The sequence below is a fragment of the Hakea prostrata genome, chromosome 8, assembly GCF_041222555.1.
Source record: "Hakea prostrata isolate BN-2017 chromosome 8, UWA_Hpros_2, whole genome shotgun sequence".
NCBI lineage: Eukaryota > Viridiplantae > Streptophyta > Magnoliopsida > Proteales > Proteaceae > Hakea > Hakea prostrata.
The window spans coordinates 15,397,659-15,416,185 of NC_142607.1; the positions used below are offsets into that span (position 1 = coordinate 15,397,659).

Here is an 18,527-nt window from a genome sequence, read left to right on the forward strand (position 1 = left end):
GTTGTTAATGGTGTAGGTTTTTGGTTTTAAAAAGCAAATATATAATAAATATATTATTTAGATGAGTTTCTAAAACGTTAAAATTCTACCTCTTTAATTTTTTAATTTTTTTTGGTAAATTATCTCCTTAGTTTTGTTTTGGAACTTCTATTTATTTTTATCTCTGTTTTGGAACTTCTATTTGATTCTTATCTCTCTTGAACTTTTCTAGATGTAAAGATTTCAATGGAAGTATTTTGGCAATTCGGCATATATAATGTAACATAATTTACCATATTTGCTTAGTCCTACATCCATCCGATGAAATTAATTATAATATCAATTATATGTACATTGATTGCTCATAAGTGACGTATATGCCACTAAAGAATTAAATATGAATCACGCACATGTGCCGAGCTAGGCCCTAATCTGACAAGATTATGTGACATTATAAAATTATTTAAATAATATTAAATGTCTATAATGGGACTTGTTGTATGATTAGAGAATTCATTTTTTAGTTTTGTTGTAAGGAGGTGACTATTATTTCCCTTCAGAGGTGATATTACCTACAGACACTATTCTCCTCTATAGGTGTCCATATGAGTTTAAGAGTCAAGAAGATAAGATCAAAACAAACAAGAGTTTTTACATTCTGATTTTTAAGTAAGAAAAATTCACTGATAAGTGGAGGATCTCAGTTTTGCTTTATTCCCTTCATGTGTTGTATATCATATTCGTATCTTCTCTGCAAGTAAAACCTATTGGAGTGCTAACCTTCAAGTCTAAAAGAGTTGTTGTATCTTAGAGGTGAGAACGCCAAGGTCAAACCCGACTTGAACTTAAGAGGGCATTCAAATACCTTAAGAAAAAAATATTATTTGATATTGGTTTGTTTACATTGTGCCTTTGGTATTCTATTTCTAACAAATGATCACTTATGCTCTATCAAAAAAAAAAAAAAGATCACTTATGCTATTGGTCATTTCTCTTCTTCTTTTTATTATTATTATTATGGGTAAAGAACCTCATTCATAGAAGAACATTGAGAGTTACGAGGAGTCTAATTCTATAAGAGAGAGGATACAATGAGTGAAATTAGGTCAAACTATCTCGCTCGAAGAAGACGGCACCTTCCTAATAGAGCGTCTGCACATTTGTTACTCTCCCTAAACCATGTTGGACTTTACATTCAATGAACTTGGATGTACTAAAACATGTTGGGCAATTGATCACTTCTCCAAACATCAAAAAACGTATTTGTCATTTCAACTATTGGATGTGTATAATCTGATATTATTTTCACTCCGTCTTTTGTTCCTCTAATAGCATTTGTCATTTCAGTCCGTCTTTCGTTCCTCTTCACCTCGGCCCAAAAACTTCAAATCCACGAAAGATTCAAGAAAGATACACGGATACACCCCAAATTTTGATCTGATGAATATTCTAAAAATTATACTGGGAATCGAGTGGATTTTATTTCTGATTTCATTTGAGGGAAAGAAGAAAAAAAGAAATCAATCCTTTTTAAGGTTGTTGAATTTCCTTGATTGATCAAACTTCTTCTGACATGGATCCGAAGCAAGCTCTACATTATCAGACAACAATTCAATCACCCAAGGAGGCACAATTCAATGCAAGTATGCTGTCTCTACTAAGTGACATCTGATCTACCAAAAGATGGGTCTAACCCCAAACACCTTGAAAATGCAAAGAATAAAGGTTATCTGCAAAATCCACCATTGATAATCATGCTATCTACCTTCCCCACTGCCAAACCTCACACCACCTACCTACTCCTAAATGGAACTTATAAATAAACTAAGAGAACATGTTATATGCACTTGGCAGTGCAAGACATTACAGCATTGAGAACCCAAAGATGACCAAAACCATCCACCACTGCTAAACTATGACAGAACAGAACACAGTTCACAATTGCTTCTTCCTTGCGTCCTTAAGCTGTCCCCTCTTTCGGATCTTAAGGTTGAATGACAGTCGTCCATAATCAAAAACGGAATCAGGAACAAAGTAGAGAAGACCCCATAGTAAAGAATGTGGCCAATGAGGAGTGCAACGTGGCTCATAGCCTATCGAGCGCACGGCAGCACGAGCATAACCATCTGGGGATGGTGCAAAGAAGGAAGATTTCCTGATTGACGCCATCTTTGTTGCCACGTATAAGGGTACCTGGATAAGCAACAACATACTAGATCAAACAGAGTGCAGTGAAATTCACAAACATTTTCCAAGGTTGACAATATACTATTGATTTATAGTTAGAGTATCATTTGTTTAGAACCAGCCAGCTTGAATCACCATACAAGACTAGGAAATAACTGGGTGCATTTCCCAGTATTTTAGAGTGGCCAAGGACAAAATACTAGAGACACAGAGAAGTTGACAAATCAGTTAAAGGATTTCTATTAGCATTCAGTAACTTCTGAAGATACAGGCCTGCCAACAGTTCTGCACCAACTGGTCATCTGGGATTTCTACACATATCAGAGTAGGTGCCAAATCCACAGAGCACCCACCTCAAATCATTTGCCATTTCTTATTGAACTACCAGCACTTGACCGCGAAAGATCCTCCTTTGTTCAATTTAAAGACAATTTAAAACTTACCAGTGTACAGCCATGACAAGTTTCTAAATTCGAAAAACAGAAATGAAGACCTCAGTCCTCCATAAAGGTGCATATATTCTCGCAGAACTCAGGTTTTCAGTACTGTCATGTTTTCACAACCTTGTGACACAATTTAGGTGAAGAGCTTATGGACTATAATATCATGGGGGGAAAAAAGAAAAGAAAAGAAGAAAAAAAAACCCAAATGGATGTACCAAAAGTGTAATTATATAAACCCTAAGTGATATCACAAGAATAACTGAAATTCCAAAGAGAAAATTTTAAAACAAAACTCACAAATAAAAGATTCATAACATACGAAAAGTGACACTAAAGGTGAAACAGAATTCACAGTTATAGAAGCTCGAAGTCAGGGGATTTCCACCAAGGACCAGAAGCATGACCCACAAGGATGAGAAACTAGAGAAAAGTATTCCCAAACCGGTAGATATAAGACATAAGCAAACACCAAAAAATGGACAATGGACATTTCACTTAGAAGTACCCATTGTTCTAACATCATGGAGACATAAGAGATAAAAGGAACAAAAAGAATTGTCAGAAGAGCCCTATGAAACAAAGACTAGAAGTAGACAACAATGTGCATTACTATCAATTACGTGAAATAACCCACCCAAACCACCCCCCCCCCCCAAAAAAAAAAAAAAAAAGCCAACAACAACAACGTAGAGAACAGCTCAATGTAGATTAGAATCCAAGTCACAGAGGCAATGTTTTTCTTGGTGGGGAGTGTAGTCCCTTACTGCATTAGTATCAATTACATGAAAGAACCCGCCCAGAAGCCCAAAAAACATAAAGATCAGCTCAACACAGCAGAGAATACATATCACAGTGACAAGGTTTTTCTCGGTCGGGAAGAGCAAAGGTTTTTCTCGGTGGGGACAGGGGAAGGGGACACTTTAATGAATATCATGAAAGACAACTACAAATATACAGATCAGATGAGACATCCAAGTGAGAATCTTCATAACATGATGAAAGCCCCACCCCAGTTAAAGTCACAGACTGTTTTCCATAATATATCACTTCTTATTTTCTAAACTTGCCGTCTCACAAACAGAGGATACATAATGCAGTGTAAGGTTACCAAATTACAAATTCACCAAATAATTCCTAAACCATAGTATGTCATTGGGATCCAGACCATCAAAACAAATAAACGTCAATATTCTAATTAAAAAAATTCTGTTTCTTAAATAATTTTACCCAACAAAAACCCTATAAACTTCTGCTCCACTGGCTTTTACTTAAGAATACAATGTGCTCAAAGTAGTATATGCGAAAATTGGATAGTCTCCAGTTTCCACCTGATGAATCAGCTTCCTCTTCTTTTCTTGAGAGTCAGATATGTTTCTTCTTTTTTCTATATTTATTAGTTTTTGCTTTTTGGGTAGAAGGGGGTGGAGATCAAGGGGGTGAAAAAATCCAAATCATAAAGCCAAGGTGGAAGCAAGCTCAAAATCAATATTTGAAACCTTGACAAGAGAAAGTACAAAAAAACATAAAGAATAAGCACATGGCAGAATAAATTAGAAAGAAGACGAGTGAAACAAGATTGACAAGAAATCAGCGATTATGGTGTAGGAGTCAAACTGTAACCCAAGTTGTAAGTCTCCGGCAGCTTTCACATGCCCTAACTGGCTGGTCTCTTCCCCATATAGATAATGACATTCAGAACCTCATTTCTTCAAGCATTCACACCCAACCCCAACCCCAAAAAAGGAAATTTTTTCTTAAGCTCATGTGATTCAATCAAATTCTTTACATATGGTATGTTATCACCACAAATGAATTTTTTCGGTTATGCCCATTCTGATCCATAAGCATTACAATGTGATATCATGGGTCCATCAGTTCCATACAAAATAAGTACTTAAAATCCAAGAAGGCATGCCAATAACTACTGATTTTCTGGTCATACAATCAGATATGAAATTCAATAAGGCCAAGAAGTAACTCAGACTAAAAATTGTTAAAGATTTCAAACTAAATCCAATGTTTGGGCGGACCTAAAATAAACTCAACAGTAGTGGGAAAAGGCATGCATAGCATAGGTCTTGTACAATATATGACTCCAAATAGGGAGAATTGGAGAACAAAGATCCATGTAGCCAATCTCATTTAACTGAGATGCGGCTATATTGTTGCTGTCATCAAACTATCCGTGTAGCCGACCTCATTTAACTGAGATGCAGCTATGTTGTTGCTGTCATCAAACTAACTGCAACTTCCGATATCTTCCTAAAATGTTAAAATTCTATAAGGCAAATATAAACCATCATTCTATCCTTAGGAGTTGAAAGTCCCAAAACAATCAGATCAGCTAGTCATCCCAGCACACAAAGAGAGAAAAGGTCGAAAGGAACAGTTTATCTACAAATTTTAAAGACATATTGCATACCTGGCACTGCACATCAATCCCACTATTCTTGTACTCCACATAGAGGGATCTTGAGAACTGATCAACATACCTGAAAACATAGAGAAAAAAATACTTCATTCAGAAAGCAAAAGAGAACAGATCTCCTCAATAACAAACCACCAAGAAGTAATAAACTATAAAAGCCTATTGATAGTGTCTTGAGATGCAAGCAAAGTAGCAGCGGGCTGGTCAAGGACACAGTTACATACAACTTCACCAGTCCCAAAAAACTCGCGGCAAAAAGACGCAGAATTTTCAGAAAAAACAATCAAAACTAGGAAAAAGAACTTCCGTAACAGCATAAATCAGAAAAAGAAATAAAATGAGGGAAAATGAAGACTTACGCTTTCGTGGCAGCATAAACAGCATAAAGTGGATCTGAAGGTATAATAATGGCAGCCCCAGAACCGATATTGACGATTGCGCCTTTCTTTCTCTTAAGCATACCGGGAAGAACTGCTTGGGTTACCTTGGTAGTGCCTTCAATGTTAACATGAACCAAATTCTTCATCAGCTCATCATCCAGTTCATGAAAGAATTTCGCATAGGGGTAGGAAACGCCGACGTTGTTAATGAGAATGCCAACATCCAAACCTTCGATGGCTTCCTGAATCCGACGAACCCCCTCAGAAAGGTCGCCGGAGAAATCAACCACCACATTCTTGATCTGGGTTTTCCCAAACTTCGCCTTGATAGCATCCGAAACGTCCTTCAATTTATCAGGGTTGCGACCCACCAGAACCAAGTTGAGTCCTTTTCTTGCCAATTGGAAGGCGAAGCCCTTCCCAATGCCGTCAGTGGGTGCCGTCACGAGCGCCCAAGACCCGTATTTCTTGAGATTCTTACCAGGTCGGAGAAAAGAAATGTAAACCCAACGAAGAACAATCAAGGTGGATTTCGACAAACACATGAAACCCAGAAGAGATAAGCAAAGAACCCAAATGGGTTGAGCTTTGAGATGCTCCAGAAGGAAACAGAACTCCATGGTGATTTCTTCCTGTGTTCGGATCTGCTCAGAAAGAAAAGAAGGCTCTATATAAAGAACCCAATCTGGGATTGTACAAATTAGTTAGGATTTGTTGAGGTTAGGAAGATATGACAAGAAACAGATAATGATCACATAGGAACAGAGAAGGTGGCTTACACAGAAGGTGGTTTATGGTTAAGTATCGGTAGCTTTCCTTTTAAATGGAAATTAATTTGGAGGGAACAGAGGAGTAGGCGAAGTAGCTCCAAGTAGGCAGGAGCAGGTGAACATTGAATTGACGAGTTTCATATCCAGGTAGAACATGATTACTCATGATGACATGAATGAATATGGATGGTGGTTGATCCGTTGAGCAAATTAATGAGTGATACAAGCATAAATTCCTGCCAGAAATGCCCTATACATATACAGTCTTTTTTCTTTTTTTTTCTTAGGTCCCGCTAACAATTCCTCTTCACCCGGTTCTGAATTTTTTTATTTTTCGGCTATAGAGATAGTCAGAAGGTACTGTTGTGATATTTTGAACTTTCGGACAGTTTAGATAATTGCCACTAAATTCCTTAAATTGTAGAATCTCAAACAGAGTTAGGATTCCATAGCCATTTCTAGGGTTAGGGTTGAATCCATGGGATTCTAGTTGATATGGATCAGTTCAGGTTATAATCAACTGGACTTGTTGAAACTTCAAGTTTTGGATATTTGATCTCATGCAACTTCTCAAAATTGTCGAGAATTTATGGGTTAAGTCAATAAAAAACATTTTTACCCTTCTCATTCAAGTCCCAAAGAGAATGAAATTTGCTAGTCAAAATTGTAATTTCGGTCCAAACGAGTGACATGGATGGGAACTATTCTTATCATTTCGTGGGGTGTCATACATAAATTTTTTATTCTAATTCAAGTCATGCAGTCCACACAAATATTGTTGGAATCCAAATCCAAACACAAGGCAACTCATGTGTACAAGACTTTCCATAATTTGAGTGAAAAAAAAGTTGTTCATGTCAACAAGATTTCCATGATTTGAGTGAAAAAATCTGTGTTGATATTGTCAATCCAAATAGACAAACACTGAACCCTGTAGTGTCAATTAATATTGAACTATCCTAGCTTGTTCTTTAATTAAAAAGAATTGACTATGTGGTTACTTTTTTTATTATTATTTAATCTAAAATGTTTTTGTTATGATTAAGACTTAAGACATACATGTCCTCTTTCATCAGATAACACTTAAGTTTATAATCAGTCCCTTTGTCGCTGGCTTCAGCCAGTCACCCTTACAATATGATCTATTATGTTGCAAATTTGTCTCCAACCAACAAAAAATTTCATCAAAGGTTCACTCAATCACCAACTAAATATTTTAATCTCACCTTATTGTGAGATTTTTTTTGTTTCTTTTTAAAAATTATACATGTAAGGAGAAATTTATGTCACATTAGTTACAGGAAAATGTCATTTTGAAATGTCAACTTTAAGATGATAATAAAAGTAATTAAATGACTTATTTAAGCTAAAGTGACAAGAAAAAGAAACATGGATACTCAAAAGTCAATTTTGAAAATCCAACTCATTTACGACATCTGGTAGTTTTCATTATTCATGCTAACAGGCCAGCTTGTAACCCTTTCCAAGGTTCACCTGAATATATCAAGGTTAGGTGCTCTGGTCTAATTGCAAGCAAAAGGGAAATAGATTACCCAGAAAAGAAGGAAGGAAAACTTGTTAAAGAAGAGAAATACATTTTCAGTGCTTTCTTGTTTTATTCTTAAAACATCAATTTTAAATTCAAAGAGAAAAACAGTTTTTAATGTAATAGGAAATCACAAGTGGAGCCTTCCTCTAACCTCCTGCGGTTGTATCCTACGCCCACAGCCTCTCTCCCTGGTTCCTTTCTCCCATTCTTCAACCCCTGTGTTTTCCTTTGTGCCATGCAATTCCTCAGTCAATCATTCAAACCATTGATGACTGGGTAAGTGAGCTAGATTGGATACAAAACCATGATGATCAGCCAAATCCCAGCTGATTTCACGTTTAAGTTCAGCTAGGACCAAGGAAACAATGAGAGTTTCAGATTACATTTCAGGTTTTCACTTCATAAGCTATACATTCTTCCTATGATTAGGAGTCAAAATCAGCCTTTCATCCTCCACTGCAGATTATATATGAGGTTTTCACTGTATAACCTATAGATTCTTCCTATGATTGAGAGACAAAATTGGCTTGTCATCCTCCCTATGCACACATTTCTTCTTTTTTCCACTTTTGCTTTACCTTACTACATTTATCATACCAATTCCTTCTTCTGCTATCAAGCTTCTCACCAGGCAAACAGGGTTTTCCTTGTTCTTCTTGTGGGGTTGGGGAGGGGGTTGTTTGGGAATAACCTCCAGAAGACTGCAGATATTTAATCCAACTTGCTCCATCAAAGTGCAGCACGTGGTTTAAATGTGGCTCACATAAATACATCAGACTAGAAACCAGAGCCTCTTGAGGGATGTTCTTGGCGAAAAGGATCATCAGCAGCATGAACAGAGCTAACCCTTGGAGAGCTGTCCCACCCAGTCACTTGCTCCATGAGCTCACGGTCCTCTGATTTTGGTTGAGATTCTTCTTTGAACTTGATGAAGAACATGGATGACCAATAGTCTCTCACTAAGTTCTTCAAAACACATGAAAAGCTAAAGAGTCAAGTTTGCAGATACTATTATTACAATTTTCCGAGGAAAACATGGATGCTAGTCTTCATAATTGGTAAAATCCTTTTTCTTTTTTTTTTTTTTTTTTTTTTTTTGGGGGGGGGGTGGGGGAGAAGTAAAATCCAAGTTAACATACCTTTTTAACCATTGGAGGGGGGGGGGGGCGGAAATCATACTAGGTTCAATCAGCTGAACAAGCTCATTTATTGCACTAGTAAAGAGTTCCCCCCCCACCCCACCCCAACAAAAAAAAAAAACCAAGTTAAAGGTAGTCAGAATCATACCGTTTTCATCAGCTGAACCAGCTCATTTATTGCACCATTAAAGAGATCCAGGCAAGCCAAATCAGAAGTACCCAAAATCTCTTGCCTGGTTCGGTGAGAGATGTTCACTTCCATTGCTGCACCTGCATCAATGATTGCACAGGGTCACCAATAGATTAGGTCCCATGAAGTCCAGGGCTTCAAAAGGGGCCAAAATCAAGTATAAGGATAATATGATTTGATTTAGCAGCCAACATGACTGAGTTGATCTGGATGACTATTACAGCAATGCTTAACCTTACCTTCAAGAACATCCTCTGTAGCTACTCCAATGAACAGCCAATGAAATTGCTATCCATTGCCAGCAATTGGGACTAAGAATAGAAACTTTTGCTCTAATTAATTAGGAACCTTTAAAAGGATAACAACCAAAATAAAATAAAATCAAAATAACAGCTGACATGAACTATCTGTAACATCATTTGACCATACTGCAGTTTCCTATCCCCTTCGAATCTACTCTCTGAAGCCCAAGGCTAGCAAATGCAGTGGCATTAGCTACTTTGCCATTTCTAGGGTCTAGTTGGGGCACCCACCACCCATTTTGTTGGACCAACAGTAGAAATCAGTTATCTCTAATAAAATTGTCACTTTTCCAACTCAGGGAGTGGGGTGGTGAGGAGACATTTCAAACCACGATAGGCACATGATCATTAACCCAAGCAGTTTCTTAGATTAAAGGCACTGCCAAAAGTCAAACATGAGATGATCCAAACATTAAATCTTTTATCGCTGAGGGTATGGCTCGCCTAAGGGGCCTTGCTTAAGCCCCAGTGTCAAGGATTCATGTAGAAAACTAAATAAATTCAAGATGAGTTGGCCCAAGCAGGAAAAAGGAGCCAAACACAGGTCACCTGTTGATCTCGACCAGCACCCAAGCCAATTCTGCTAGCCCCCTTGGGTTTAGCGGAACCATAACTGAAATCGAACTGCCTGGATAGAGAACATACCAGTGTCTATGTATTTCTCAATAATGTGGCGTGCCATGTAGACCCTTCTTACAGAGTCAACAAGAGGTATTTTACCAAGTTCATGCACTTCATCATAGAAATGTACAATTTCCCCAGCCAAGCAACTGCAATTATACGGAGAGAAAAAAATGTAAAATATTACATTCTCTTCTGGCATTGAAAATAAACATTTAGGTCTCGAATGTCTTAATGGTAAATTAAGAAAAGAGGAAGGTAATGGGATGAGGGACCTGTCAGCAAAGTCCATGAATGATTGACGAAACCGTCTGTTCAGAAGAAGCTTCCCTAGTGGTTCATTAATATCTATTTCTGGTGTGTGTTCCCTCTGTATGAGTAGGCCACTATCTGGTATACCCAAAGCCTGACCCATTGACTCAAACTCCGGGGGTTCGTTTCTCTTCAAGCTCATTTGTGAGAGCAAAGGTTGAGAGATTGACATTGAGAAGAAAGCAAGTACAAGAATACTTGCCTGTTGAAAAAAATAGCCAGATCAGAACATGTATTATCAAGTAGAAGCAAATTAGCTAAGGAAAACTATCGTACAGAAGTTCTTTTTCTTTTTTGTTGGTTAAAAGAATTGTATAGATTTCATTCCAAAAGTTAACTGGAGCCTTCTAGATGTCAAAAATTATAAGAGATAAAGCAGTGAAATAGGCATACAGTCACAAGTAGCAGAAATCTGGAGGCCACTTGAAGCCATGGAATATCTTCATGGACTTCATTCACAATGTAAGCAACGACCCATACTCCTGGAAGTAAGAAAAAATAATGGCATTTAATCTGGGGGTAAATGGAATGAAAAAAATAAAAATTGACTAATGCTTTAGACACAGAAGTAGATGATTAAAATAAAACCCTATTGACATGACATAATGGCATGGTTGGAGATTTTTGTCAAAATTGATCAAAATCTCCAAGTTCCCTCAGTTTCAATCCGGTTGAAACCCAGGATCAAAACCTAATTGGGATTTCAAAACTTCAAAGAATGTGGAGGACTGCTTGGTTAGTTTCTTTCATACAAATGCATCAAGCAAAGTACCCTGTATATTCTCCAGCCAGAAGATTCAAAAGAACAAACAGACCTAAATGGCTTGACAAAGAGACTTAAGTAGAATATGTACAGGCACACCAAACAAAGCATATAGGGCAGTATATCATCATAGATGAAGCATACAGGGCAGTAGATCATCATAGATGATAGACCCCAGTTTTCCCAGGTAGAAACAGGTGCATACACCCATCAATCCCAAAAGTCAAACTATAAAATCATATTCTTGGAGCAAACTGACTCCCAAAAATATGCACAATACACACAAAGTATTCTCTGCATTACCTTCAAAAAGGTTCTGCTTGGGTCAAGCTTATTGTCTTGCACTTGGCACAAGAAGCCAAGACAGAGGAGTAGCATTTTGTCAGAAAATGAAGAAAATATCTCTTCAACGCCCACTTTTTTCAGAAACCTTTACATGGATCCTGAATCTTTTAGGAAGATCACTAAGGGTATGGGTATGGGTAAGAAAGAGTCATATGGTGGAACAAGAATCAGATGAATGGTAAAGCCTCAGAAAAGATGCAAAAAAAATACCAACAGAGAATGCAGAGACAACTATTCCCTTCAGAAGATCTTTGAATTCATGGAACCTGAACTCAATGTGCTTAAGAGCCCGTGCAATCACCATCATAGCTGCAACGTACAGTATGTGTAGGCATACCACTGGGATTGTCCACTGACTCCTCATGTGGCACCGAGGATTCAGAGGCTTCTTTGTATGAATAACTGCATAGGAGGCAACTAGTTAAAAAAATAATAATAATAATACAAAAAGTTACTGCAATATGGAAGGAGGAGAACAAAGAAAGGAGTTGAATAGTGATTAAAAGATCCTACTAATAGATTGGTGCAATGTCATCTTGCCCTTAACGCAGACTTCAGAAAGAATAAAATACAGAACACACATGGAATCCTCTAGTTATTATAAAAGTTTGAATTTAGTAAACAGAAGCATTGTGAAATGTTAGGAGATATAAGGGTGAAAGAATATACTCTCAAGGACCTTATGAAATTGCAAAGCAGTACCACAGAGAAGGCTTACTAGGGCTGGCACTTATGTTAAAATTTTGATTCTATTGAACAAATAAAAACTTCAGTTTTGACACTGGAGATGAGATGCTAATTTTTATTTTCTGGTAAATAGATGTTAAATTGATAACCCATAAATGTTAATAGGTCCTAATGAAATCATAACTGAATACTCTCACATCCAAATATCAAGATCCGTCATCCCAAAGAAATAATGTCCATCTACTGGTCTAGGTGTGTTTTGCAAGCAAATTTCTCACAAAATAAAATTCATAAATAACACCCACTGCTGAAGCTAGACTTCAGAATGTCCAGTAAGGGATTATATGGATATCTGATGGAAAGAAAAACTTAGAAACCTTGTAGGATATACCTTGATGGTGATTATGGAAACTACTAAAGAAATTAAAATATCTAAGCCTAAGAAAGGAAGAGGTATGGAGATCAGAAATATTATGATTTAACTGAAAATCAGTTTATCAGTTAGCAGAAAAATGCATTCAACAACAAAAAGTGCCCTAACCCAACTCTGGCACCCAAAAAAAAAAAAAAAGATGCAATCAGTAACATATATTTTAATTTTCATGGGAAAAATGATTGGCAAAGTTTTCAACAGGAAAGTGAGAGTGAGTGAGAGAGAGAGAGAGAGAGAAAGAGATTAGAACACCACAATCTTTATTGATCAATACTGCATAATTTAATAATATGTTAAGAAACATACCACAATAGGGGGAGTCTTAGTGGTGCTTGTTTTTAGAGGTTCTGTTGTACGTTATCTTTCCTTTGTGGACAAATGGGGGGGGGGGGAGACTAAAAAGCAATACTGATAATGAGTAGTTGGTTAGCAATGGTAAAAGAGACCAAAATGGATCATAAAAGGATAAGATATAGCATTAACACTTCATTTATTCTTTAGACCACAAAACTTACATGCTTACATGCACCTAATTAAGATTATATTCATAAATGAAACACAACAGAATTGTTTTAGCTCAAATAGCATATCAAAGAGAATTGCTTAAGGTGTAAATGCTTGTTCTGGCATTTAGATCTGATTTTACCAATTAAGTATATATGAATCAAAATATAAGTTGCACTCAATCAAAAGGCCTTACAATTAAAGGAGTACTTCAACATAATAACTCTTACATGCACCACCAGCAATCCATGGCAAGAGAACCACTGGAAGTAAGATAAATGAGCTGATTGGAGGTAAATGCCGCCTAATATAAACAAGAAAACAAGCAAAGAAAATATCAGCAATATGACACATGTTGACCAGTCCTCCAAACTCCACCAGGACAGTAAAGGATAAGAGATGTAAGCAAATAGAATCAAGTAATCATAAGGAAACATATATAAAAAGAAAGATCCTGCTACCATAATTCTTGTAGTGTGTGTGCCTTGGTTGTCGGTCCATGGGTGTTCATGGACCTCTGTACCAAGGGTTTGTACATTCATCTAAGTAGTTCAGTTTTTTACTGTTTCTTACCTTTCCTACTAACTAGGCTTTAGGTTCTTATTGTTATTAGACTGTAACTTAGCTAGCGAAAGGGTTCATTTCAGCTATGCGGTCAAATCAGTTTATTATAACAACCATTGGCTGTTGGAATAGGATTGTTCATTTACCACACAGCCTCTCTACTACCTCATGATTTTGCCCATCTTCTTCGTCTCCTTTCTCTGGCCTGTTGCTTTTTAGATTCTAACTTTACTAGTCCTAAATATCCATAAAGTCTCCATCCAAAGTAGGGGTTCAGTGATTCATGAATCAGGTTAAACCATTGAGAGGGGAAAAACTAACCAAGTAGAGATCTGCAGCAGTTCCAAAGCAAGATGAGAATGTTGAGATCAATGGATGTTATGAAAATAAATAAATTTTAAAAAGAATACACAAAAAAAAAAAAAAAAAAAAAAAAAAAAAAAAAAAAAAAAAAGGAAGAAGAAAAAAAAGCAGGCAAAACACACAATAGTTGATAAGAGAAGGGAAAGCCAGATTGTATAATCTTGAAAGGTATGACCAACCACACCAGGGATGGGTAGGCAGCAGAAGTACAAGGAAAGACCAAGGGCATGTGATTCCAACAGTTATTGTTCATAAAAGAATATCATTTGATATTTTAGAGTATTGGACTATATGCTTTCATGCTTGTATAGATTCCATGCAACAGGCCTACAAATTACCTGTCGGTTTTCACGGTAACCTCAGTTCCATGCATGGTACTTATTTTTGTATTAACAGTGAGGGTCTTGCTTATTTCAAACAAAAGGAACATGGATTGTGGTATTGAAAGAGAATTTGATATTACAGGATTTAACATGTCTCAGGAACAGATGCCAACTGAATAACAGAATTCTGGGTCGCAACCTCTAATATTGGGAAAGATCAGTAGTAAGATGATATCAAAGATATCCTCTCTGTGAGGCAAAACTTTCTACCACCTGGAATCCACAGGCCCATCAATTGAATGTGAGGATAAATTATTACATGGATAGTATGCAAGCAGGATTTAGTAATGATTTCAGGCCCATCATCATTTTACTATCTTGAGTATAAGAATTTAGGACTTACTTGACAAAAAGGTGATACAGTTGATAAGCTTGTACAATGCGACAGCTCATCAGCAAACCAAATCCCAATGGACCTTCAAACCAAACTGGAAAGAAAATTCTAGACATAAATTTTTTTTTCTACAGAGAAACTAACTACATGCCCTCAGGAAAAGGAGTAGCATGAAAGGACCTGCTAATAAAAGAAACTACCTGCCCAAATATAGCAGGACTGCCACCAATTCCTTTTCTTGAACTGGAGGAACTTTACAGAAAGCTGCATAAAATGTGGCACTATTCACTCGTAAACAATGGGATGAGGTCCTTAAACAATACTAAAAGACACAACTGAAAGCAGAATGCCACATATCTGACCACTATCGACAATAGCAGGTTGAAGCTGGCAATTATCTGAATTATTGGGAGCCAGAAGCTACTGCCTTTGGTGCGAGGTACCTTGTGAATTATAAAGGGTAAAATTGAATGAGTAAGGAGCCTGAAACAGGAGAAAAATTGTAAACATACAAATATTTCAAATCAAGCATAACTGTATAAGGAAAAGAAAAAGACAGAGTGAAATAGCATCCCAATAAATCGAAAGAAACAACAAAGAATGTCATTTCAACTCAACTCCGCCTTATCCCATCTAAATGGATTTAACTACATGCACCCTTCTTCTCCAATCAGTTCTAGTTGAAGCCAAACTCTGCATATCTTTCTTCATTGCCACTCAGAATCATTTGAAGCCAATCAATGGAACTTTAAGCACCTTTCAAATCCAATCAAAACAACCCTCTGGACTGGAGCATTCAAAGGCCTCCATCACACATATTCATGCCACCTCAAATGACTTTCTTGCAACTTCCAATGTTTCAATCTACTCCTTAATTAGCTATAATTTGTTCATTCTTATTTTGTCTTCAACAGTTTTACCACTCATCCATCTTCAGATCCTCATTTCAGCTAAATTTAAGTTTGTATGTTTTTTTAACTTCCCAGTGTTCAGCTCCATACATCAATGTCGGCCAGTATAACTGTCCTATAAAGTTCTCTGTGGTTTTAATGGAATATGTAAAGATCACACAATATGTTTGACGCACCCCAGCACTTCATCCACTCTATTCTAATTCTTTGTGCAACATTATCCTCTGTTGTACCTAGGTAGCCAAAAAAACTTTAAAAGATCAGAGAAATACTACACCTCCATATATTCATAATCATTTATGAATTTATATCTACTTAATGAGTATCGAAATAAATAAGAACTGAATTAACTGAGGACTGGAAGATACGAAACAAGATTAATCAAGGGAGAAAGACACCCATCATATACTTTATCTCCATATGAGTAGGAAACATCATCGGCAACATAGGATAGGCCTAAGGAGAACTTCAGCATTTCAATTAATTTTCAAGTCTCATTGTAAACAAGGACATCCCAAGATGCTTTGATATTTTGTTCAGACATTTTCACTTAACAAAAGAAGATGCTTTCAACAAATCCATTGATCCACAAAATAAAGTGCCTTCTATTGCAGTTGAGTTCTACTTTGCTACTGTTCCCACAATGCTTGCCATTGTTACTCAAACCTGCATACTACATTTTGTCCCCCATAGTCATCTTGTTACAGAATGTTATGGCATAGTTCCTTTTGACAGTGTTATCCATTTACAGTATCTTGTCCTCCCTGTTCTGAAAGACTAAACCTCTTCATAATAAGCCACAACATATAAAGTCCATTTATTTTTGTCAGCTGACAATGATAAAGCAGATGTAAAATATATGACAGTATTCAGTGAATTTTCAATTCAAAATTGAGCTTACATATGCCATCTCTAAATTACAGAGGCCAGTCCATCAGAAACACAGAGCACCTAGCAACCATCATTACTGCTATGACACTGTGTTAGCTAATCCATTCACTCCCCTGGCTTTGCTCTCTGAGTGACAATGTGAGGCAGCAGGGTGCTTTCACAAAAACTGCGACTGGAAATCCATTTAAAAATTTATTTACCACTTTAAGCCTATTTTTTTTTTTTAATTGAGATTCGCCCTGGCCAGCTTAGGAGGTAGGTCTTCACCCATACCCCGAGGGGATTCGAACTCTTTACATAACACTATGAAGCGTTGGTTTTTAGCCAACTGAGCAACCCATCGAGGATTTTAAGCTTCTTATTCTAATAAACACACAACAGTGCGACAGGATCACTTATTTGTGAGGACAAATATCCACTCAGAACCCAGCATATTCTATTTGATACGTCAAGCTAAAAATTGGACGACACAGCGAACTAGTTATTGTGCAGCCTGACTAGATGCACAGCACAATTAAAGACAAATCAATCTCAAGAATAACAATAAAAATGGAATAAACAGCAGAACACCATTTATTCATTAGCAGTGATCGAGTCACCTCCACGGACTTAGCTGAGAGCATCTACCGGCATTAGTGACTTTACATGCGATGGGTAAGCTCTACTACCGTAGACGCCCTCAAGTACTTTCTCTGCTGCTTTTACTCATTGATGATCAATATTAAGAAAGATAACTCACTTCTAGAGTTCTAGTTCACTTGGAAATGAAACGCATGAGAAACCAAACGCAATTAGGTAAACAAACAAGTTTGTTAATTGAAACTTTCATACAGTTCCTTCTAGAATTACTTTTGTTCAACATCTAGGCGAAAGAGACCCACTAATTGGTCATATAACGCTGACTGCAAGAGTAAAGAAGGAAGTGGAAACAAACCCACATGATCATGGCGAGAATTGAAAAGACAATGGCGATGTAATCGCTGGGGCAACCTCCATCAACATCACAGTAGGCCATCTCTTCGGATAGAATTTGGCTATCTTCAAGGTGACCATGTGAAGTGAATCCTAAACTCAAATTCCAACAGTGTCACGACCCACAAGATCTGAGCTTCAGCTCAACTTCAAGTCTTCCAACACAGCATCACATCTCACGAGATCTGTGCTTCAGTTCAACTTCAAGTCTCTCTTCTTTGTCAATAGTTCAACACTCAAATAGTAGTTTCTGCTCAAGCCTCTCTTTCTTTTCTGGGATATCGTTTGGTGCCACAGTCCACCTCAACAAGTCACCTATCTTTGACCGATGCTTTGTATTATTTGGTAAAACACCCTTTCCGTTTGTCTATTTGTTGTTACATCTCTCTTGTTGGTTGATGATTTCATGCTTAGGGTTACCGAAATTTTAACAAAAATAATAAATAAAACAGTTACCAAAAAATAAAACTATAAAAACACTGATAAAAATAGGCAAAAGAAGAAGAAAAAAAAATCATGAATAAGACAAAAAATAATATTTTTACCTTTACAAATTTCTACAGAAATATTTTTTTTCCTGAATAAGAATTACAAATTATTTGAGACGGGAAATCTCATATATATTTTTTTTTCCAAGCATGTTTTGAGGAGAGTTTAAAATGATTTCATTTATAAAAATAAAGGTAAATATCACTTACCACCTCTCTTAGCTGAACAAGTAGCACTTGTACCCCCTCTTAGTTAGATAATGTCACTTGTCTCCCTCTTACCTAGCAAATATATCAAACACCTCCATTTGTTAATTTTTTCGTTAAATTTAATTTTTTCCATTAAATGTTTTTCTAAAACCCCAAATTTTCCTTAGGGTTGAAAACATTTTTTTAGTTTAAACCAAATACTATATTATCTTCAATTAAAACTATTATTAAAACTAAAATATCATAGTTTAAATACAAAATATCTTTAATTATTAAAAAGATAAATATCACTTACCTCCTTTCTTAACTGAACAAATAACACTTAGATCCTCTCTTAGTTGGATAATGTCACTTACTTCCCCTCTTACTTAGTAATATA

At 36.6% G+C, this 18,527-nt stretch overlaps 2 protein-coding genes across 4 annotated transcripts; both read right to left on the minus strand.

The window, feature by feature from the left end:
• Window positions 1-1,427: 1,427 nt before the first annotated feature.
• On the minus strand, window positions 1,428-6,426 carry KCR1 (beta-ketoacyl reductase 1). Its single transcript, XM_089166222.1, has 3 exons — window positions 5,397-6,426; window positions 5,032-5,101; window positions 1,428-2,172 (listed from the first exon to the last, which is right to left on the minus strand). Exons 1-3 carry the CDS (start codon window positions 6,035-6,037, stop codon window positions 1,915-1,917), a joined length of 969 nt encoding a protein of 322 aa, XP_089022348.1. The 5' UTR covers window positions 6,038-6,426; the 3' UTR covers window positions 1,428-1,914.
• A 1,877-nt stretch (window positions 6,427-8,303) lies between these two features.
• On the minus strand, window positions 8,304-17,790 carry LOC149007251 (regulator of G protein signaling 1-like). Of its 3 annotated transcripts, none has more exons than XM_089166631.1 (11): window positions 17,417-17,790; window positions 15,039-15,159; window positions 14,877-14,940; window positions 14,686-14,770; window positions 13,263-13,336; window positions 11,619-11,810; window positions 10,694-10,782; window positions 10,264-10,502; window positions 10,013-10,137; window positions 9,024-9,145; window positions 8,304-8,702 (listed from the first exon to the last, which is right to left on the minus strand). In XM_089166631.1, the coding sequence occupies exons 1-11, from the start codon at window positions 17,491-17,493 to the stop codon at window positions 8,514-8,516; spliced, it is 1,377 nt and encodes a 458-aa protein (XP_089022757.1). In that variant the 5' UTR covers window positions 17,494-17,790; the 3' UTR covers window positions 8,304-8,513. The 3 variants fall into 3 exon arrangements, with proteins under 3 accessions (XP_089022757.1, XP_089022760.1, XP_089022758.1); XM_089166632.1 differs by having other exon boundaries at window positions 8,628-8,695; XM_089166634.1 differs by lacking the exon at window positions 17,417-17,790 and having other exon boundaries at window positions 14,877-14,957; window positions 15,039-15,125.
• Window positions 17,791-18,527: the final 737 nt, after the last annotated feature.